The sequence below is a fragment of the Hyperolius riggenbachi genome, chromosome 3 (genome assembly GCF_040937935.1).
Source record: "Hyperolius riggenbachi isolate aHypRig1 chromosome 3, aHypRig1.pri, whole genome shotgun sequence".
In the NCBI taxonomy this organism is placed as follows: domain Eukaryota; kingdom Metazoa; phylum Chordata; class Amphibia; order Anura; family Hyperoliidae; genus Hyperolius; species Hyperolius riggenbachi.
This window is the reverse complement of record NC_090648.1, coordinates 101781107-101805243: the sequence shown is the minus strand read 5'-3', so window position 1 is coordinate 101805243 and position 24137 is coordinate 101781107. Positions and strand designations below refer to the sequence as shown.

The following is a 24137-nucleotide window of genomic DNA, read 5'->3' as shown; positions in this document are numbered from 1 at the left end:
ACGAAACGCGAAATTACGCGTTGAAAATTACGCTTACGGTATTTTCAATTACGATTTTAATGGCAATTACGCTACCGTAATTTTGCATCGTAATCGCAAATTTCGCATGCGTAATTTTAGTAATGTGAAATTACGAAAATTTCGGCTCAACTCTACGTCCACATTCGGTGGCTAGAACATACCGCCGCTCATCCCATCCATACGTTGATGCGTGCAGTGGGCGTGGCCAATGGCCACCGTCATAGGCCAATCACAAGGTGAACAGCCATCCACCAATCAGGGTGCCGCAGCGTCACACTACGCTTGTGATCGCGCGCATCCCCGTATAACTTGCGCCTGCACGCCGTAATTCCCCCTTCTGCCCAAGGCAGTCTCCAGGGGGCGTATGATTATGACGTCGCAGAGTAACCCGTATCATAATGACGGGGATGTGAATGAATGAATTAATGTGGCAATGACGCAGTGCGTTACCCGCGCATGTGTACACTCCGCATCACGTTGCCAGGGTAACAGGTCACAACCTACAAAGTATAGACCTGTGCCTATCCACATACAAAACATACTGTATATGGTGCAGCTCTGATGGGCATGCCGAACTGGGAGCAGCGCAGACTGTGAAACTTAGCAAGTATAAAAATATAAATTTAGCAAGTATACAAATATCAATTTAAAGCAGCCCACACAGTGGCATATTGTAAAAATACATGTACAAATATCCACATAAATAGATGATAAAGGATATACTGAAGGAAATATCAGACAACCCTTGGAGTGCTCGTGACAACCCCTGTGAAAATATAAAGCATATATAATAATATAATAAAAAATTGTTAAAAACAACCTGTTGCAGCTAAATCATTTTATAGCCACATTATCGCTCACCCAGGAAGCATGCCAAGCCATTATTACTATTAAGGCCCTTAGGCTTGACGGTGTTCAATGTGAAGATCCAAAGCGCCTCTCTTTGTAGCAGGTGCTTTTTCCGATCCCCCCCTCTCCTAGGGGCCGCCACCTGTTCAATAGCCATCCCCCCTAGACTGTATACACTGTGCCTGGCTTCCAAAAAGTGTAATACCACTGGTTTGGTGGCATCCGGTTTTCTGCCTCCAGTGCCATTTTGATGTCACTACGGTGCTTCTGAAATCGTTTCTTGAATGGCCCCGTGGTCTTGCCCACATAGGCAAGGCCACAGGGACACTTCAAGAGATAAACCACAAAATCAGAGTCGCATTTCAAATACTGCCTTTACCTTATACTGTACTTCTGGCAAGTACGGGGATGTACAAAGTACCCACCCGTATTAAGTGCTGTACACACATTACATTTGAAGCACTTGAAGCACCCGGTTTTATTGGACAGTACAACCTGGGGTTTGGCATATTTCTGCCAGGGGTCGGCTTCCACCAGTCTGGATCTAAGATTAGGGCATGACCTGTAGGAATGCAGAGGTTTTTTCGTAATCAGACTCGGAAGGGACTTGTCCGCCGTAAGTATCGGTAGATGCGTTTCAACAATACGCTGTATTCCCCTGGATGCATGACTATACTTCTGAACCAGCTACGAGACCCCAGAACAAGCCAAAACAATAATGACAGTGGCCTGCCTGCGCAGTAAAGTGGACCCGATCACGTCAATCAGCTAATTTCGGTGCATCGCTTTAGGCATCGCCATAGTCCGTAATGGAAACAGCTATAGCGGCGCTCAGTGACTAATTATAGCGCCAGCAACAGCCGGAGCTCAAATTAGAACAAAAAAGGTAATTTGACCGCTGGTGATTCCTGGTGCCCAAATTACTATTCCCCCTGAGTTGCAACAACTCAGAGGGGGAACAGCATTAATGCCAGCAGCAGGGTGAGCCATCTTACGGCTTCACACTGCGCCAAAATTTGGCCGCGTCCATTCCATATGTACACCAACCGGGATTGGCTATTTCCGCTGGAACCCAAGCACTAAGCAGCTATTGCATCTGTGCACAGCATCTACAAGAAGACTTTCGGGGGTCCCGCCGCTTGACTGCCTGTTTAGAATCCAGAAAAGTTATGCTAGGTACATACCATACAATTTTCTGGCAGATTAACCTGCTAGATCGATTATTTCCAACATGTCCGATCTGAATTTCGATCTCTTTTTTTATTTTCCAGTCTTTTTTTCGTTTTTTCTAATTTTTTATCGATTTGCATAGCACTGAAAGAAAATGGATTGAAAACGATAAAAAAGGAAGATCAAAAAATTGATCAAAATTCAGATCAGACATGTTGTAAATAATCGATCTGGCAGGTAGATCTGCCAGAAAATTGTATGGAGTGTACCTAGCATAAGTTTCCCATGTAAGCACTTCTTTCCCTTCAAGAGAACCCGAGGTGGGATTTAATGATGTTAGTGGGGCACAGAGGCTGGTTGTGCACACTAACACCAGCCTCTGTTGCCCCATGGTATGCCTCCAGGACCCCCCTGCGCGTCGCTATCCCCTCCACAGTGCTAGCAACACACAGCGTGTCGCCAGCGCAATGTTTACCTATGCGGTGTCAGTCAGCGCCGCTCCCCGCCTCATCTGTATTGGCGCTACCCGCCCGCGTCCCTTCCCTCCAATCAGCGGGGGCTAACAGACACGGCATAGGTAAACATTGTGCTGGCGACACGCTGTGTGCCGCTAGCACTGCGGAAGGTATAACGGCGCGCAGGGGGGTCCTGGAGGCACACCATGGGGCAACAGAGGCTGGTGTTAGTGTGCACAACCAGCCTCTGTGCCCCACTAACATCATTAAATCCCACCTCGGGTTCTCTTTTACTAAAACAAAAGTTTACCATCTTTAAACAGTTAGGGCCCATTTCCACTAGAGCGAATCTGCATGCGTCTTCTGCAACCAGTGTAAATCAATGGGCCTGTTTCCACTTGTCAGAAATTCTGTGCGGTGGACTGTGCAGAAAAAATGTGCACAGCAGCGCCATCAGAATTCGCACACCGCAAGGCTAGGAAATTTGCATGCCTTTTTGCTATGTGAATTTTCCAAGCGAATTCGCTTACATTTTTGCCTAGAATCAATGCAAACTAGTGTTGTCCGGATCATGAACGATTCGGATCTTTGATCCGAATCATCAAAATAAGTGATTCGGATCACAAAGGGGGCGGGGCCAAAAGCGACACGCCCCCTCTCAGCGGGCAGCGGGGTCCTGGAAGCAGAGCTGAGATGGATCGCTCTGTTGAATGGGAGCCAGCCTTGCAGGGAAACAGGTAGATGAGAGAGAGGGGACATGGGTGCCACTGCCAGATATGTGTAGAGCACACATACTGGCTATAAAGTGCTGCTGATTATAGGCTGTCTGTTCGTAGTTGTGCACAGTGAACAAATTGGAAGCTTTTGGCTCAGCTCAGAGCCGGGACGAGGTCCTCCAGCACCCAAGGCTGAGACACCAAAGTGCGCCCCTCCATCCCTCCCACCCCAGCCGTCACACACTGATTGCTATTAGACTAAGAGGCGCCACAGGGCCCACAACCTCCCCAACACCTTAATATCTAGTTATCTGGCTTGCAGTCACTGCCATGTATCCCCTTTTCTTATTTCTTTCTGCTTCATACAGAATTAGGAATGACAGCTGAATGAATTGTGCACCCCCTCCTACACTGCGCCCTGAGGCTGGAGCCTCTCCAGCCTATGCCTCGGCCCGGCCCTGGCTCAGCTCAGCACAGCTCAGTAATTTTGCAGGCACTGTGATTGCAGGGCAATATGATCCTCCTGCACTGCTCTAAACAGCTGCACTTATCTTCTGGGAATGCTTTGGGGAATGCTTTCTTTCACTGTGCGACGTCTGCATTCAGAGTATACAGATGAACATACAGGTGAAATATATGTAAAGCATATGATTGCAGCATGTGGGTATTGTGTGCAAACAAACATTTATGCTCTCTGCTCGTCTCTCCTCCCTTCTCTGTACACTCCCTGCCCTCTGTACATCTTCTCCCCTTCTCCTGTCCTGCTAGTAATTTCACCCCCGAATGCTTTCTTTGTAAAATGATCCGAGATTCGGATCAAAGATCCGGCTCTTTTCAATGATCCGATTGGAATCATCCGGATCATTGAAAAGATCCGAACTTCGCATCTCTACTGCTAAACTATGCTTATTACTCCTGATATTAACTTCATTATACTACGCCTTCAAGTTCTGGATCAGAAGGGTGATGTGCCGAGTCGTAACAAGGTGGGAAGGCACATGTCACGCAGCCGCATGAACACCCACTCATCATGGTTTATGAACCAGAAGGATCGGAAGATTGCTTAGCCCAGCGGTGCACCGGGGTATCACACCGCCTCTACCACTTATGGCGAGAAATGTGTATGTCAGCATCAATCACTTTATTCCTTGTCCTCTGTGTAATGTACAGCTAGTTCTTTTACCATTTACAGCTGCTGACAGCTGGTTTCTTACACTGAATTCTGAAGAACCGCACAACCCAGAATCATAAAACTGATGTCTCCTTACTTATTCTAATATATTCGTGAACGTCGGCCAATCGTGGTGCTCCCGACGCGCTGACGTACGCCCGTCACGTTGGCTGTGGGCAAATGACGGAAGTGGGAATGCTGCCTCGCGAGATTTGCCCTTTGCAGATGGCTGCCCGCTGAGTGTGTACACGCGTAGTGAGCAGGGACCGGAGAGTGTCATAGAGAAGCCGCCGCGATGCAGCACGACGATGTAAGCTGTAGCCGCGCTGGGAGAGGGGTCTAAACAAGAGCTTCCATCAATGTTGTAGCGTCTGCATATGTTGTTTGAGTGGAGTTGATACTTCTTGTATGTGTGTTCACAGGGGAGCAGTGTAGCTGGGAGTCCACGTGGGGGAAATTGACATGCTGTTCATTTTAAGGAGCCTATACACCTAACGATTTTCCCACCGATATACAGCAGATTCGATCACTGTGATCGAATCTGCTGTGAAATCGTTGCTCAAACGCTGACAGAACGATCAATTTCTGTCCTAAATCAATCATTCCCGTTGATCCGTCCGTGCGGAAGATTTTGCTCGATCGGCGGGTCGGGAGTGTGTCGATAGCGGCGTTCGCATCTCCGAGGACCGACGCAATACATTACCACGCTAGTTTGTAATGATCGGTGCTGCGTGGGCTCTACAGCCCGCAGCACTGATCAGGAATGTGGCAGGGCGATCAGAATTTCCCCCCCCCTTTTTTCCCCACTAGGGGGATGTCCTGCAGGGGGTGTCTGATCGCCGCCGGCTACTATTGATTTGTGGGGGGGGCTTCCTCAAAGCCCCCCTCCGCAGCGTTTTCCGGGCTCCCCGGCTTTCCCTCCCTCTCCTTTCTCCTCTGAGCGGCACAGGATGGATATCCGTCCTGCGCCTGATAGGATAGGCTTCTGCCTATCAGATGCCGGCGATCCCCGGCCAATCAGAGGCCGGGGACCACCGATCTACGTCACGGCGCTGCTGCGCAGCAGCGCCGTGTGATGTAAACAGCGGGGATTCCTTCCCCGCGTGTTTACATTATGCGTGCGAGCCGCGATCGGCGGCTCGCACACTGTTCACGGAGGCAGTCTCCGTGAACTGGCATGGAAAGGCCGCTCGATCGAGCGGCCATTTCCATGCTATACCACTAACGACCCGCCGACGCCTATCGGCGTTAGGCGGTCGTTAAGTGGTTGAACTTCCCCAGACAGAAGGAAGTGAAGCCGGACCGGAACCCAGCGGAGACCAGGGGACTCGCGCCGGCGGAGCAGGTAATGTATAGCTGGCGGGGGCGGTGGCAGCTTCACAGATTGTGATCAGTTTCATGATGAAATTGATGCACAATATGTTTGCAGTAAAGGCAGCCATACGATCCCTCTCTGATCAGAATCGATCAGAGAGGGATCTATCTGTTGGTCGATCTGATGGCAAATCGGCCATTGTATGGCCACCTTTACTATTTAGTAATCAGTTTATTTTAGAAAAAAATAACAAAGTTGTTTTACACTACTATACATACATGTAAACATTGGTGGCATATCTGTATCAATGGGCTCTATCACAGACAGTGGGCAGAGTCGTGTAGGTTTAGCATCCTCCTTGTCGGTTTACAAATGATCATTTTGATTTTCAAAATATGCATTTTACACAATATATTGGTCCATGGGAGTTATACAGTGTCAGTAATGTTTCCATTGGTTCATAACTTTTTTGTGTGTGTATGTGTTTGTTTTTCCTTGTTATAGATAGATAGATAGATAGATAGATAGATAGATAGATAGATAGATAGATAGATAGATAGATATTGATATGCTGAATTACCCAGTGGCTTGCTATGTCTCTGGAGTTTCCATCAGTCCCCTTTTCCCCATTGAGTCACACTTCTAAAGCTATAGGCACACAGATCATAAAAGTTGCTTGAAACTTCCTTTCATCATTGCTTTTGGTGACAGTTAAGGTGGCCATACATCAAGGTGACTTAGCATCGACCATCCAATTCAATTATTATAATCAAATTAGATGAAAATTGGTGCTGCCAAGTGCATATCCGTTTATCAAAGCTACCAATTTGGGGATGGAAATTGGTGGCATGGTCGATCGTGCATGCCGCAAGATGTTGGTTGGTCGGGTGTGCAGTGGTACGGCGGACGATTGCACAATGAGCGACGAGACAACAAAACCCCTGCCGCAATGTGTAAATGTGCCCACCATGTGTACATTTAAACATTACCTGTCCTGTAGCAGCCTGCATGTGATGTACACAAACTCCGGGCAGCTCTCTGTACACGCTACTGGCGCACAGCGCCTGACGAGGTTATGGAGGCTGCTACAGGACAGGTAATGTATAAATCAACACACTGGGGGGGAACATACATTGGGGGCATTGGCGGTGCAGATTGCCTGAAGACTTCATTCTGAAATCAGATGGCAATCGGTCTGTAGTATATGGGCAGACAAATTTATCTCTAATCAGATTCGATTAGAGATAAATTTGTCTCTTTGTCGAATCTACCCATAATCATTAGGTCTATGGGCACCTTAAACCCCAATCTACATGATACGATTCTTTGTGCGATTCGATTACGATTCTATTTACGATCCGATTAAATCCGACGTGTCCGATCGGGATTCAATTTGATTTGCCATTGCAAAACAATGGCGAATTGAATCGAATCGAATCCTGATCAAACATGTCTGATTTAATCGAATCGTAAATAGAATCGTAATCGAATCGCACAAAGAATCGTATTGTGTAGATGGGGCTTTAAGTGTACAGGTGGGCTGTTTGGCTCTGGTAAGGAGCCAACAACCTATGGTGTCTCTGGAGAGGGGAAGGGCAGCCAGGCGGTGTCTCCTTGCAGCAGGAACTTAAATTGCTTGTGTTATCTAATTTTGTCATCTTGCTGAAGGGGAGACCACTGATATTGGGGACACCTGTACTTGCACTTGTTTTTCACACAACAGTCTGTGTATGGCTTAACAGTTGGGAATTACCTGCATTGAGTCTGGCCTCTGAAGATAGATAGGCCTGGAAACATAGCTGTAAAAATTTCCTCATCAGTTCTCAGAGTTACAAGAATTAAGTTAGGTCCATGTTTTAACTTTAGCCAAAATGAGGAAGGGTTAGAACCTCTCGAAATCTTGCCACAGAAAAACAAGTATTAGAGGAAATCTCCCATGCTCACTAACTGTCACTACAACTTAAAGTAGTATTGTCTAATTTATTTTTCCCTCTAAAGAATTAAACACTTTAAAATGAGTATAAGACAGCTCTGATGTCTTTTGATTGCATATTTGAATTTCACTGAAGCTGACTGATATCATTGCCGGCTGAAGGACAATTATCAGATGTATTCCTAGAGAAGGAATTAGTAAGCAAATAGAGGAGGTAGTTCTCTGCTTCCTAATATCAAACTATATCTAATATCAAATTTTGATTTTTTTTTTTTTTCTCCTTTTAGGTAATCTGGGATATTGTAGGAAATAAGCAGTTCTGTTCCTTTAAAATCAAGTAAGTGCAGATTTATGTGAAGGTTAAATTCTGGTTTCAGGTTCATTCTTAAATATCTGTTCTTTCTTCTGTATTAGTAATATTGCCCTTGTGGAAAGCAAGATGCTATTGCCACCATGCTTCACAGTGGGTATATAGTGGTATGGGTAGAGTTAGGTTTTTGTCCATAAACCGCTCAAAGCAAGGCAAGCACTCAGTAGTGAATCAGAAGCATAAAGTGTACCAGAGCTCAAAATAGTAAAAAGATTACATACCTAGTGCTTCCTCCAGCCCCATCTGCTCAGACTGCTTCCACGCCGCCTTCCTCCACTGCCCGCAGCTTCGGGAACCGGGTCCTGTCACTTACGTCAGTCGCCTCCAGTCTACGCAGAAGTGCGCTTTTTGCGTATCTCTCCAGCAGCTGCTAGAGAGATACGTAGAGGGCGCACTTCTTCTGTGTAGACTGGAACCAACTGACGGAAGTGCGGGGACCCGGTTCCCAAAGCTTCGGGCAGTGGAGGAAGGCGGCGTGGGAGCAGTCTGAGCAGATGGGGCAGGAGGAAGCCCCAGGTATGTATACATCTTTTTACTATTTTGAGTTCTGAGTCCCTTTAAAGCTAATGTCAGATACTCATCTAAGGAGAGGGAAGGCTCTGAGTCCTAATGAGCATTCCCTCTTCTCTCCCGGTGCCCTCAGGATCCTCCGTTCAAATCCCCCGCCGCGGGGACTTCGGAACTCCTCGGGAGCCAAGTCCTCCCGAAGACAGGTGGCTCCATACTGCGCACACGCAAGTGCGTCGTAGAGGGCGCATGCGCAGTATGGAGCGGCCCGTCTTCAGGAGCCCGAGTGCTCCCGAAGACTTCCGAAACCTCCATTCTGCGGCGGAAGTAGCAGTATTTGACCGAACTGGTCGAATACTGCTACGGGGGATCCTGAGCGGGACCGGGCACCAGGAGAGGAGAGGGAAGGCTCATTAGGACCGAGCCTTCCCACTCCTTAGGTGAGTATCTGACGTTTTATTTCTAAATCGGTTCCCATTAGCTTTAAGGCTTCATGAGTAGAAATAAAGTACTGCAGCTTTACTTACCTGGGGCTTCCTGCAGCCCCTAGAAGTCTCTGTGTCCCTCAGCGCAGTTCCAGTGTCATCCAGTCTTTTGGTGTCCCCTCCGTAGCGGCTGGGTCGGTGGCTTCTGTGGTCGTGCTCCCAAGGCCCGGGAGCATGCACAGCAGCCACGGACCCGGGACGACCGCTACGGAGGGGACACCAGATGCCTGGATTACATTGCTACTGCAGCAAGGGACACATGCACTGTTCACTAGGACCCTCCTTAAAGAGGAACTCCAGTGAAAATGATGTAATAAAAAAGTGCTTAATTTTTACAAGAATTATGTATAAATGATTTAGTCAGTGTTTGCACATTGTAAAATCTTTCCTCTCCCTGATTTACATTCAGAGATTTATCACATGGTGACATTTTTACTGCTGGAAGGAGATGCTGCTTGCATTTTTGGCAGTTAGAAACAGCTGTTGTTTCCCACAAAGCAACAAGGCTCCCACAGGGTGATGTTAGTACCTCAGTGCTGTGAGGCGCTGACATCATTTGTGGGAGGGGTTTCACCACAAAATCAGCCATACAGAGCCCCCTGATGATCTGAGAACAGGAATAGATTTTTCATGGGAAAGGGGGTATCAACTACTGATTGGGATGAAGTTGAATTCTTGGTTACGGTTTCTCTTTAACATCTGGCACGAGTGCACCAGTGTGAGCATGGCCTCACCTGTGCAGTAGCATGCTTCTGCGGCTCCAGAATACTGCACAGTTGTGGACGTACTCGCACAGGTGCAATCTGGTCGCGCTTGTGATTAAGAGACGCATGGCTCCCATGTGATTTACTGACAAGCCCTTGTCAGTAATCATCTGAGGGACGGGAGGACAGCGTGGGAAACCTCTATAGGATCCAGAGGCTTACCTCTTCTACAGTAAATATTTACTTTACTTTGTGTTGCCTCGGCTACACTTTAGTATAAAATACTAATATGGTTGACCGGTACAATTTTAGTACAGCCTCAATAGTTAATCTCTACCGTTTAAAAGCTGGATGGAGGTAACTTTAAATACTGTAATGCAGCCATCTTTTTCTCCTGTAATCTGCCACAGTAAAGCCTCATCTACACGAGGTGATGTGACTTATCAATCGAGCCGCTCATGCGGCTCGATTGATAAGATCCGTCAGGTTGGATTTCGCCACCGCCAATTCCCTGCTCGTTCCCCACGAGGGGACAATGGCAGGGAATCGAGCGGAAGATAAGCGGCACCGGTGGGGACGAGCGGGGGATCGAATCCGGCGGGGACGCGCGGGGATGCGGAAGAGGCAATCCGGCGGCTAATCGAGCTGCCGGATCGCTTTGTGTAGACGGGGCTTAACAATCAGTGTATTCCTTTGTCCAGTTTTCATTCTCCTGTTTCTTTTCTAGAACTAAAACGCAGAACTTCTGCCGGAATGAATACAACATAACTGGTCTGTGTAACCGGTCCTCCTGCCCCCTTGCAAACAGCCAGTATGCCACCATAAAGGAAGAGAAGGGTAAGTGCCTGACTGGGCCTTTAGTTGGACTCAGTATTGTCACAATAGTCCTTACCTGTGTCTTTCTCTTCTAAGGTATCTGTTACTTGTACATGAAGGTAATAGAACGGGCAGCCTTCCCAGCTCGGATGTGGGAGAGGGTAAGTCTTTCTCTCTGCTGATTTACAGTGGTAGGAAACTCAGCATTTCCTCTTTGCCCTAAAAGATTATTTACAGCATAAAATCTACTACCCCCAAAAATTGTAGCAGAACAGCATTCAAACAGTTAAACCCAGCACATTGTTCTTCAGAGGCAAACTCCTTGCTTAAAGAGACTCTGAAGCCAAGAAAAAAACAGGTTTTTACTTTAAAAATCTGTTTAACATAATTGCCTCATCTAAAACGCCGCATCCCCGCCCCTGAAAACACAATTAATCACCCCAAACTCACGGGGCAAAAATCCACGACTTTCTTGGTGGGCTGCAGCTCTGCCTCCATGTCAATCAGCACTGATCAAGGCCTCTCCCCGCCCCTTTCAGCAAAGGAAGACTGAGAGAGGCAGGAAGAGGAGGCGATCCGCGCTAATGGACACGTGGAGAGGCAGAGCTACAGCCCAAAGCTCTGCCTCTATGCAGAAGGAGCCCCGTGATGTGCCCCAGGGAGTTTGGGGTGATTTATGGAGTTTTCAGGCGCGGGGATGCGGCGCTTTAGGTTGGGCAATTATGTTAAACAGGTTTTTGAATTAAAAACCTGTTTTTTTTCCTTGGCTTCAGACTCTCTTTTAATTGGGCAAATTTTGGCCTCATCCGAAGAGGCTATAACATCTTTTGTTTACATTCTTTTGTCAGATACATTTAATAAACATTAGAAAACTGCGGAAACTGAGCTGTACTGCGTTGAGCAGCACAAAGAGCTGAGATGTGATCACTAGATATAATAAAATGCGATGGTAGCTTTCAGAGTAGATAGACTGCAGACAGACAATATTATGTGTGCACAAAAGTTGTCAGAGTTTTAACCAACTTTAAAGAGACACTGAAGCGAAAAAAAAATATGATATATCATGAATTGGTTGTGTAGTACGGATAATTACCAGAACATTAGTAGCAAAGAAAATATTCTCATATTTTTATTTTCAGTTCATGTTTTTTAACATTGCATCACTCTCTTAATATTTGCGGTTTACATACTACTCAGCATTCTAAATGATTTTACAGAGCAGTCCAGTGAACTTTTGAACTGTCCTCTGCGGAGAAAAAGAAAATACAGTGACTGACAGTTGAGATAACAAGCTTCAGAAGACAGAGCTCTCTGCGACTTTGAAAGTCGTGGAGCTCAATGGCTCTTTTGAATAGATAACTGGAGTTTCTTAACTCTTCCTGTACTGGAAACAATATTATGTCTCTGCTCCTAAGTTTTATTTCTTAACTGTACTACACATACAAATCATTATATCATAATTTTTTTTTCCGCTTTAGTGTCTTTTTAAAGAAGTCAGTGAAGTATCATTGCAGTGGGCATTTAATAAGAGAATAACATTTTGTAATTTATACCTTTTGGGGAAAACATTCTAACCTTCAGAATTTAGAGGAACTATAGTGAAAATAACATATGAATAAAATTGCTTATTTTTTTTTTTTTTTGCAATATTCCTTTATAAATAATTTAGTGAGTGTTTGCCCATTGTAAAATCTTCCCTCACCCTGATTTACATTCTAAAAACTTATCACAGGTGGGAGATATCTTTAGTCCTGTCAGAGGCAGCACTGTGCAATGTTTAGTACACACAAAATTTGGTACGCAAAAAGGAAGTTGCAGGGCATGCTGTGTTGTCCTTTTTTGCTTCTCTTGTAGAAAAGCAAAAGATGATAACCCAGCATGCCCTGCAACTTCCTTTTTGCGTACCAAATTTTGTGTGTACCAAATAAGAGTCAGGTAAACTGGGGAATGATCATTAACCATTTCCGCCGCCCGGACGTGAAGCTCACGTCCGGGTGGCAGCTCTGCAGCGCTCCCGCGCTTGGGCGCGCTCCCGCCCGCGATCGCGGGCGCGCCCCCGCATCCCCGCTGTGCCGCCCGGTAGCCCTGGGATCAGTGAAAGGGAACATGGTTCCCGATCACCGATCCCTTTCCCCCGCAGAAAAACCGAAGCGCTCACCTGTGAGGCTCCGTCTCTTCTGCCCGGAGAGATTTCCGCATCCCCCTTGTACTTCCGCTTAGAGAGAAGTACAAGGAGGGAAACAAAAAACGAAGGTGGCCATCTTGTGGCCAAATAGTAAAACTACAGCTACACATTTTTTACATCACTATTTACACAGCTAACAACATTAAAAATTAACAGTTTATGTCCCACACCAAAATATTACCCAAATAAAAGTTTTAATAGTAAAAAAAAAAATTACAATTAGAAAAAAAAAAAAGACATAAATAGTTACCTAAGGGTCTGAACTTTTAAAATATGCATTTGAAGGGGGTATAATACAAACATTTTTAAAATTATAAGCTTGTAAATAGTGATGGACGCAAAACGGAAACAATGCACCTTTATTTACAAATAAAATATTGGCGCCATACATTGTGATAGGGACAAAATTTAAATGGTATAATAATCGAGACATACGGGCAAATAAAATACATAGGTTTTAATTATGGTAGCGTGGATTATTTTAAAGCTATAATGGCCGAAAACTGAGAAATAATGAATTTTTTCCATTTTTTTCTTATTAATCTTGTTAAAATGCATTTACGGTAAAGTGGCTCTTAGCAAAATGTACCACCCACAGAAAGCCTAATTAGTGGCGGAAAAAACAAGATATAGATCAATAAATTGTGATAAGTAGTGATAAAGTTATTAGCGAATGAATGGGAGGTGAAAATTGCTCTGATGCATAAGGGGAAAAATCCCCGCGGGCTGAAATGGTTAATCAACAAGAAACGTAATAGAGATTTTAACTTTTGGATTGCCTGGTTAGCATCCTTATTACTTGTTTACCAGATGAAAATAAAAAATAGATTTTTGATTTTATGCCCCACAGTTACACTTTAAGCCAGTGAGAATAATGCCTGGTTTCCCAGAATGCTCTGGGAGGAGAATTCAGCATAGCTTAAAGTGGATCTGTAAGAAAAAATAGTGCCCCTATGGGGTACTTCCCTTGGAAGGGGGAAGCCTCAGGATCCTAATTAGGCTTCCTCCATCCTCTTGAGCCTCGGGGATCCAGCGTTTGCTCTCCCGACAAGCTGTGCATAGTAGCATGTGGCAATATTTACAATCTGCGTTTGGCTCAGGCAGAAACAGCCTAGTTTCCCCTTGAGCCTGATCAGAAAGCCAATAGTGCGGCTGTGCAGGGGTGCAGATTGTAAATATTGCGTTGGGGGGAGCCAGTGCTGGATCCAGGAGAGTGAAAAGGACGAGGGAAGCCTCATTAGGATCCAAAAGCGTCCCCCTCCCGAGGTAAGTATCCCCGGGGGGCAGATTGCCTTTAACAGTCTAGGCTCTATCGCTATGTATTTTTTTTTTCCAAATGCAGAAATGCATTAGATTGACACATTATATTAATCCATGGGCTAGTTCACATCTAATGCAGATAAAACAAACTTGCAGCGTGCCGCGTTGTTCCGTGCACTGTTGTCTTCACGCCAGAAAATCTTTCTTACAGGTACGACTAAGCAAGAACTATGAACAGGCACTGGAACAGATAGACGAGAACCTGATTTACTGGCCCCGATTCATCAGACACAAGTGCAAGCAGAGATTTACCAAGATCACCCAGTACCTGATCCGCATCCGCAAACTCACACTCAAAAGACAGTAAGTCAAATAGTTTTAAAACCTTTTGCACAGGTGCAGTGATTACATCGGTTAGGGCCGGTTCACATTGGCACTTTCTGGTGAGCTGATCCGTGAAAACTGATCCGTTTTCCGTTCTGTTGGTATCCGTTTTGCTTCCGTTGCTTTACAACGGAAGGTGCTAAAAATAGCTGTCTATGGACAGCCTATTGCCCTCTCTGCTTTCTTCTTTCCACCCTCAGCCGCCACTGCAGCATTCTGCTTCTCTCCGCCACCCCGAGAGACCTTCCTTTCCTTGTAAAACATGGTCTCAGGATGCACACACCTGCCCCCTCCCTTTTGCTTGCTCCATGCGCACACGCCACAGATTAGCCATGGACCGCCAACCCTGCCCAATGTCTTCCAGATCCCCAGTCCCCACTGCTTAGAGAGCCAACACTCAATGAACAGTCATTGACTACTTGGGGGGAAGGGAGGGGGGTGCACAGGGGGTCCTGCCTAATGAGCATCACAAGCTACTTGGAGGGTGGTCGTAACAGCATTTCAGTAGTTGTTTTGCCGAGGGATGCCTTGATAAAAAATTCAAAGCTTTCAAGGGAGCCCTCACCCAAAAAAGTTGAGAACCACTGGGCCATATTGTTGACTGAAGGGCAGCTACACATTATTATGGCTTATGGTGCACAGCAAGCTCAACAGTCTGGGGTGAAAAAAGCAGAAAGTCCATTAACTTTGCTCTAACCCCCTGATTTCTTCTCCCAGGCGAAAGCTGGTGCCACTGAGCAGGAAAGTGGAAAGAAGAGAAAGGAGGAGAGAGGTAAGTTCTGAGAATCCATCTTCAAAAACAAAACCTTGGGTTGTGCTGCATATACACTTACAGTATATACACTTAAAGGACAACTAGTGAGGAGAATATGGAGGCTGCTATATTGCTTTCCTTTTAACAGTACCAGTTGCCTGGCAGCTCTGCTTGTCTATTTGGCAGTAGTAGTGTCTGAATTAAACCAGTAACAAGCATCCAGCTAAACTTGTCAGATCTAACAATATTGTCATAAACACCTGATATGCTGCATGCTTGTTCAGGGGCTATGGCTAAAAGTATTAGAGGCAGAGGGTCAGCAGGATAGCAGGCAACCGGTATTGCTTATAAGGAAATAAATATGTCAGGCTCCATATCCCTCTCACTTCAGGTTCCCTTTAAAATGTGCTGAGCCCTGTCAAGTTTCCAGAGCTTGCCCCTGCTGAAAATCCAGCATGAGTACAGCAGCCTCCAACTGCGCTCGGCCAGAGTATTGTTCTCCGCACACAGCCGCCTCCCCCGTGATGTCACACCTGCACGGCTGTGCATTCTCTTCCCCACATACAGCAACAGTATGCTAGCCTATAGGCTAGTGACACATTTGTACAGCCTCAGCCCTGAAATGTAGCCTAAGGGATTGGGTTCCGATCTGCGCTAGGTGACATGCCTTGTATGTGTGTACGAGGCTTTAGGCACAATACTGTGGTCCTATAAATACCCTGTAAACAAAGCACTTATAGATCCACTTTAACCACTTAAGTACCAGTGGTCTCTGCCCCCTTAAGGACCAGAGAGCGCTGGTACATAAACGGCGGAATCCTAACGATCGCCGCACATAACCGCCGTCACCACCACACGTCGGGGACCTAGGACACCCACTCTGCCGTCTCTATGGCGGCAGAGTTCCTGTGAGCCGGTCAGGAGCCTTTGATTGGCTCCTGACCCTACCTATCAATGTAAGCCAATGAGAGTTGCTTACATTAAAAGACAGGGCCAGGAGCCAATGAAATCGGCTCCTGACCCACTCACAGGGCTCTGCTTTCTTAGAGACGGGTAGAGCGAGTGAGCTGCAGCGGGATTCAGCGGCGGGAGCGTCGAAAACGGCAGATGCGCGCAGCAGTGGTGAGTTGAAATCTACGCCCTGCCAGCCAGATAGCCATCAAAACGGCGTAGATTTCAACTACGGCAGTCCTTAAAGTGAACCAGAGACGAAGCACCCTCATGTATTTCACCATATATATCAGTGGGAACATTAGAGAAAACAACTACCCTGCTCTCTGTTTCATTCTTCACTGCTCAGCCTGCTTCTAATCAGCCCTGATAAAATCCCTGACTAAGCATTCAGTCTGGCTTTGCTCAGGAATCATTATAGCTGAGTCTGTCTTCTCTGATGTCTTTCCAAGCCCAAGCCTGCCCCTTCTGGCTCTGCTAAAATGACTTAGCTATAATGATTCCTGAGCAAAGCCAGATTGAATGCTCAGTCGGGAATTTTATTAGGGCTGATTAGAAACAGGCTGAGCAGTGAAGAATGAAACAGAGCGCAGGGTAGGTGTTTTTTCTAATGTTTCAACTGATATATATGGTAAAATACATGAGGGTGCTTTGTCTCTGGTTCACTTTAAGTAGTTCAAGGACAGCTGAAGCGAGTGGGATATGGAGGCTGCCATATTTATTTTCTTTTAGGCAGTACCAGTTGCCTGGCAGTTCTGCTGATCCTCAGCCTCTAATACTTTTAGCCATAGACCCTGAACAAGCATGCTGCAGATTAGGTGTTTCTGACATTGTCAGATCTGACAAGATCTTGTTTCTGGTGTTGTCCAGACACTGCTGCAGCCAAATAGATCAGCAGGGCTGCCAGGCAACTGGTATTGTTTAAAAGGAAGTAAATATGGCAGCCTCCATATTATGCTCACGTCAGTTGTCCTTTAAAGAGACCCTGAGACTAAGTAAACTCTAGCTCTGATACTTACGCTGGGCTTCCTCCCGTCCCCTAAACACGTCTATGTCCTACGCCGTCCTCCCACGTTCTGCCGTTCAGCTGCTGTGATCTCTGTTATCAGGCTCAGTCGATGTCAGTCAGGGTCTACTGCGCATGTGCAGACCTCCCACGCATGCGCAGTAGACCCGGACTGACGTCACTGAGCCTGTTACTGCGGCTGAACGGCAGTAGGACTTAGATGTGTTTATGGGGTGGGAGGAAGCCCCAGGTAAGTATCAGAGCTTGAGTTTACTTAGTCTCTGGGTCTCTTTAAGCAAAAATAAAATTAAAAAAAGTTGTACTGATCTTTTGGCACCCCGACTATTTGAATCACTGACCTGGAACAAGTATGCAGCCAGTGACATAAAGCCTGGTTTGTACGCCTAGCCTGGTGGAAAAGCAGGAAGGATTAGCATGGTGGGAAGACGTAGCATTATAGATGGACAACAATAGCCTCCTGCACGGGTTTCCTTTACCTATTGATCATATCTTGGTTGTATCAGTAAATTCTATTGACAGCTCCGCTCCTCTTTCTGATAATTTCTATTTTCTGTGATTACAGGAAAAAGCCTTGGTGGCAGCCCAGCTGGACAACGCTATAGAGAAAGAATTACTGGAGCGCCTCAAGCAGGGAGCGGTAAGAAAAGCTATCTGTGGATCTAGTGGTAGAAAGGGACTGCCTTGGCTACAAATGTAATCCTATTCTTTTGTGTTACCGCAGTATGGAGATATTTACAACTTCCCCATCCAAGCTTTCGACAAAGCCCTGGAGCAGCAGGACGAGGCCAGCGAATCAGAGTCTGAGGAGGAGGCAGAAGAGGAGGAAGAGGATGAGGTAAGTCATCTGGAATGATGTTTCCTGTTTGAGCAGCCTTCAGCATCTGTAGCTAGTCATACACAGGCAGATCTCTCATTGCTCACTACAGCGGAGATTTCTGTGGCCATAGGGCTACATTCGCAGTGGTGCGTTGTGATGTAATGGCCGCATTGTAACATGGAACGTCGCAATGCACCACTTATGTAACATTCACAATGCAGCCAGTATGGTACAATGACGTGAGGCATCCCAGCGCACTACATGTAGGTGCATACTGCATTGCATATTTACATATATCTATAATAGCAAAAATGACTTTAGTTTATACAGTATTACCACACACACAAAAGGATTGCTCACTCCCTGACAGCACGCTGCCACTTATGCATAGTCTGTAGACTGCCTGTCAGCCCATAAGAAGTGCAAATACATTACACCTAGTCTTCAGTACTTAATTAAGCAGAGGCTGAGCAATTCAGCCAATCGTTGGAGAGGGCTTCATAGACAAAGGCTATATGGCCAGCAGGGGGCACCAGCATGCAGGAAACTCCCTCTCATCTGCCCCCCTCCTAACTAAACTGCAAGTATTGCCTAAAAAATATGCATGTAGATCAGGTTTGGATCCTCTCACACTCGGATGGGAATCTGAGATGAGTGGAATATGGAGTCTGACATACTTTTTCCTTTTAACCTCCCTGGTGGTATGATTACTTCCAGATTTTAGGGTCTAAAAACTGCATTTTTTCCACATGCTTTTAGACCCTGAGGGCTCGTTCACACTAAGGACGGTTTTGCCCTTTTTTTGCCCAAGCACAGGGGATTTTCAAAATCGCCCTCAAAACGCTTGTGCAATGATTCCCTATGCGAGAGTTGACATGTGAGCAATTTCGTTTCCGCTCAGCAAAGCGCTGCCTGTACCATTTTTGAGGTGATTTTGCCTCAATGGAAGGTATAGGAAAAACGCTCATAAAATCGCTTTGTGCAGCGATTGCGTTCGCGTTTTTAAGAATAAATACATTGTATTTATTGTTTTCCGGGTCAAAGAGTTCACTTCCTGACTTGTGTCAGGGAGTGAAAAAACGCAATCTCTGAAAAAACGCTTATTTAAAGCACTTTACAAAAACCGCAGCGCCTACCCGAGCGCCGGGAGGAGAAAAAAAACACCCACAAAATCGAAAATTGCTGGCGTCATCGATTTCGATTTTAGATGTTAACGAGGCCTAGAAGCAGGAAAAAAAAAATTACACAGCAGAGTGATCTGCACCAGCCCAGAAGATTACTCACCTCCCCTGGATCCAGCACTGTAATTGTACCTCCGTCTGCCAGACGCGCTGTACCCTATAGTGAGATTGCTGTTTGTCGTAATGACGACAAACGGCATTCTCATCCGAGGGATCCAGAGCCTACGTAGAGCGGAAGAAGAAAGGCTGCCAGCGTCTGCATCCCGAGAGAGGCGAGTTGCAAACACCCACTGCCAAAGGCCTCAATTCACTAAGCTTATCTCCTGTCTTTAATAACTCTTCTGAGCTGTTTCTACAGTTATCATCATGGTCATAACTGTAGAAACAGCTCAGAAAAGTTATTAAAGACAGGAGATAAGCTTAGTGAATTGAGGCTATGTCTATACCTTCCGGCGGATACCTTGAGTCAGGCTCGGGTTACCGCTCTGAGCTGAAGATTTCCAGCCGGAGCCTGACTGCTAGGAGGTTAAACATTGCAAATTGCCTGGCTGTCCTGCTGATCCTCTGCCTCTAAGGGCCCGTTTCCACTATAGCGTTGCGGAATCGCCGGCGAATCACCGCAGGCAAATCGCATGCGGGTGCGATTCCGCATGCGTTTTTTGCCGCGATTTCGCATGCGATTTCGCATAGGTAAGGCTGTATGCGAATTTAACCATGTCACTGCCTGTGTAAATTAACATTAATACCTATGCGAAATCGCGGCAAAAAACGCATGGGGAAAATGCATGCGATTTCCCTATTAAATACATTGCGTGCGATTCGCCTGCATTCCACACGCAGGCGAATTCTGAGGACCCTACCCTGCAGATTTTTTCTGCACAGAAAAACGTGCGGGGAAACGCACAAGTGGAAACAGTCCCATCCACTTGTACTGACTGTGCGAATCCGCATGCGGGCAACGCATGCGGATTCGCGATAGTGGAAACGGGCCCTCATACTTTTAGCCATAGACACTGAACAAGCATATGCAGATCAGGTGTTTCTGATTGAAGTTTGACTGGATTAGCTATATGCCTGTTTCTGGTGTTATTCAGACACTACTGCATCCACAGATCAGCAGGGTTGCCAGGCAACTAGTATTGTTTAAAAGGAAATAAAAATGGTGGCCACCATATCCCTGTCACTTAAGGTTCTCTTTGATTTGGTGATGTGATGGCTACAGAGGATTCTGAGATCTGATGATGTGATTCCATATATGACGTGCTTTTTTTTGTTTTAATATTTGCAGGAGAGTGGGAAGAGAGAGTTTGTGGAAGATGAAGATGTGGAGGAAAGTGACCTCAGTGATTTTGAAGTATGTATGACAGTAACACGCAAAAAAAGATGAAGTGCATTACTTGGAAATTAACCAACTAGCGTCAGTCAACTGACAGTAGAGCAGGTCATTGAGGTACAAATCATTTCCACTTACAAGCAAATAGAATTCAAATGGTATTCAGCTTGGAATTATGCTAATCAGAATTGACAGGAAGTTCGCTTGATTGGCCCAATTCCAACCGGCACACAATGTTCATGCTTGTCAGATTTGCATCTCATTGACCAGGTAGATCACTGTTTTAAGCAGTCTTCTGCAACTTCCAGATCATAGATCATTGCTGGCAACATTTCACACACTTCCCAGTCACATTATATTCTGTGTTCCTCCATAACTAAGTTATATGTGGTTACAGGAGGTGCCAGAAGGTGGTCTAGTGGTCAAGGACCATCATGTGGTAGATTAGAGGATGGGGGAGGGGCATACAAATGAATCCTTTACACCAGTGTTCCCCAATACTGTCTTCAAGGCCCACCAACAGTGCATGTTTTGTGGAAATCCACAGAGGTAGTTAATCAGCTCTGCTGAGACACTAATTACCTCACCTGTGCATGGTTGTGGTTTTCTGCAAAACATGTACTGTTGGTGAGCCTTGAGGACATGGTTGGGGAACTCTGCTTTACACAGTTTTTCACTTTGTAGAGTATTGCCCTATAAAGGATACCTGTAAGAGAAGAAACTGTCCTAGGGGGGGGGGGGTCTTCCTTTGGGAGGGGGAAGCCTCTGGATCCTAATGAAGCTTCCCTGTGCTTCTCAGCAGTTCTGATACAGCGCTGGCACCTCTGGAGAAAAAAGTACAATATTGACATGTGTGCCTCGCACAGTAGCTGCTTGCCACTCGAGGTTGATCAAGGCCACTCTACTGCGCAGGCGGTAGAGGGGACCCAGTTTGGCTCGGCTACTTCTGCTGGAGCCCAAGCGGAAAGCGGCTACTGCGCCTGTGTGAGGTGCACACTATTCGGGGGGACCCAGTGGTGGAACCTGTAGTGTGCTTGCACGATTTGCCACCAAGCCTTTGTCGGCTGACTTTACTGTGGCGCCAGTGATAGGATGGGGGTGCTTAGGAGGACAAAGGAAGCCTTGTTAGTATCCAGAGGCTGTCCTCTTCCGAGGTAAGTACTCACTAGGGCAGGCCTGGGTAAAGTTTTTAAGTATCTCGGACTGACAGCTGTGGCAGAGTTGCGAGCAACGGCGACAAAACCCAGTATGCTTTGTAAACTAAATATTAAACTGCCATTGCTGGTCGTCTTCTAAATGCACATTTTCTGGCAATATTTTCTAATAAACTAGAATTCTAGAGGGTGGTGTATATCATTGTAGCCATAGGATTAGCAGTACAGTGAGGATTGCATGTGACTTATGTGTTTGTTCTGTAGGACATGGATAAAATAGCTGCCAGTGATGAGGAGAAGGAATCTAGTGAAGAGGACGAGTCAGAAGAAGAGGAAGAAAAGAAGACAAAAGTAAAGTCTAAAGGAAAGGCTCCGGTGAAAGGACCAGCTCTGAGGAAGAGAGCTCATGTGGAAATAGAGTATGAACAAGAGACTGAACCACAGCACAAAGCAAAAGCCACTTGACCCAGATGCTTCTCATTACTCCATTGAACTTTTTCTTAAATTTCCACTCAGATATAAGTATTGCTGTCCATATCTGTCCAGCTTTTGTCCACATGAGGGCAGTTCTGTAGCATTCAGAAACAAGCACGGAGCTATAGATTTGTGTGAATTTTTTTTACTCAAAGTGTAAAATATGCTGGCCTGCTTCTAATCCACATACAATTTTTACTGCAAGTCAGAATTATGGGCATCTGATTGATCATCATTAGAACTGACAATATCAGAGTGTTACTCTCCAACACTATGGCCTCAGTTCTGAAGGAGATGTTCAGTAAACATTTATTGTGCGGGAAAATACCGCATGCTGTATTTCAAAAAAAGGTTTTGTATTCCAAAAGATTTTACCACATGTGGGCTGTTGTCGGTACCGACAGAAATCTTCGGTAACTATTCGGTAGTGCAGGATGCTGTTTCAGATGTCACTTCTTATACTTTCAGTGGTAGCGGAGCCTCCAGGGGCGTAACAAGGTCCCACCGGGCCCCCCTGCAGAAATACTAAGTGGTGCCGTTTTGGGGGGCTGGAGGGGACGCAGCATGAGGGGAAAGCCATGCTGCACTTTGGTGGGGAGGGGGGCTGTCCCCCCTCCCTCACCTCGGACTCTCCCCTCCAGCGTTGAAAAGTTTGTGTATGCAGGCAGCGGGTAGCGGCAGATACATACCTTCCGTGCGCTCCAGCGTGGATGTTCCTCTCTAGCCTCTGACGCGACTTCCTGTTTATAGAGGAAGTCGCGTCAAGACACTAGAGGGAGAAACGTCCACGCTGGAACGCACGGAAGGTATGTATCTGCTGCCGCCTGTATACACAAACTATTCAACGCTGGAGGGGAACGCAGAGGGGAGAGCTCGAGGTGAGGGGGGGGGACACCATCCCCGCCGAAGTGCAGCATGGCTTTCCCCTCATGCTGCGTCCCCTCCAGCCCCCCAAAACGACCCCAAGCGGGCCCCCCCCACAGGAGCTGCAGGCCCTATTGTTACGCCAGTGCTCGGCAGGGATGAGAGTGCAGTCAGTGGGAGAGAGACAGAGCTCTGCATTCAGCTGCTGTAACATAACATTGTAAAATAAAAATAAATCCCTAGCATCCCTTTACACCGGCTGCCTCCTACAGTCTCTGTGCATTAGCCATTTCCCTGCACCTCTAAAGGGATACAGGGAAACCTTCCACAATGTACTCTCCTCCTGCATCTGTAATTTGTTACATGTAAAGTCAGGGATGATCAATGAGGTGCAAATTTGTATGCAAATATATGCAGCTTAAAAATGGACTGGGTTTAAATTGATTGGTCCATTTTCAAACTGCATACATTTGCATAAAAATCTGCATAATTTCGGAACAAATTGCATCTCATTGATCATCCCTAGTGAAGTCCCACCAGGCAGTGTATGGGCACCAATACAGTGAGGACAGGGAGGCTCTTCCTATTGACTACAACTGTCTGTCATCTTCAACACACTCCTTGGAGTCCTGGTTTACTGAGAGCTTGCTGGGCAATCTGTTTTGCTGCATGTCTGAAGTAAGTTACTGACAGCTTAGAGCTGGCCTTAAAGGGAAGGTTCAGGGAAACCTTTAAAAAAAATAAAAATCCATATCCACTTACCTGGGGTTTCCTCCAGCCCGTGGCAGGCAGGAGGTGCCCTCGCCGCCGCTCCAGAGGCTTCCGGTCGTCTTCGGTGGCCGACCCGACCTGGCCAGCTGCCAGGTCGGGCTCTTCTGCGCTCCAAGGACGGGCTCTTCTGCGTCCCACGCGGGCGCGCTGACGTCATCGGACGTCCTCCGGGCTGTACTGCGCAGGCGCAGTAGTTCTGTTCACCTCTTCCCAGGACACACAGCTTATCCTATCGTAGCTCTGGGGAGCCTTCTGCAAGAACTAGACTCTAATGCCTAGTACACACCATACAACTTTCTGTTATGCTGGGCATACACAGTGCGTTTTTCTTTATCAATCGAGCCGCTGATGGCTCGATTGATAATTTCCGATGTGTCCGATACCCCGCCGGATCGATTCCATGCTCGATACTGGCGGGCAGGACAATAGAAGAAACGAGCAGAAGATAAGAAGCCGCCTGCGGGTATGAG

The 24137-nt window shown here is 46.5% G+C and overlaps 1 protein-coding gene and 1 non-coding gene across 2 annotated transcripts; one reads left to right on the top strand and one right to left on the bottom strand.

Moving 5' to 3' along the window:
* Window positions 1-4164: 4164 nt before the first annotated feature.
* On the bottom strand, window positions 4165-4263 carry LOC137564875 (small nucleolar RNA U13). The gene has a single exon (XR_011030937.1). It is a non-coding gene; the product is annotated as a small nucleolar RNA U13 (small nucleolar RNA).
* A 323-nt stretch (window positions 4264-4586) lies between these two features.
* On the top strand, window positions 4587-23149 carry MAK16 (MAK16 homolog). Its single transcript, XM_068274715.1, has 10 exons — window positions 4587-4692; window positions 7918-7967; window positions 10424-10533; window positions 10609-10673; window positions 14169-14320; window positions 15059-15113; window positions 17636-17710; window positions 17795-17908; window positions 20360-20425; window positions 21823-23149. Exons 1-10 carry the CDS (start codon window positions 4678-4680, stop codon window positions 22021-22023), a joined length of 903 nt encoding a protein of 300 aa, XP_068130816.1. The 5' UTR covers window positions 4587-4677; the 3' UTR covers window positions 22024-23149.
* Window positions 23150-24137: the final 988 nt, after the last annotated feature.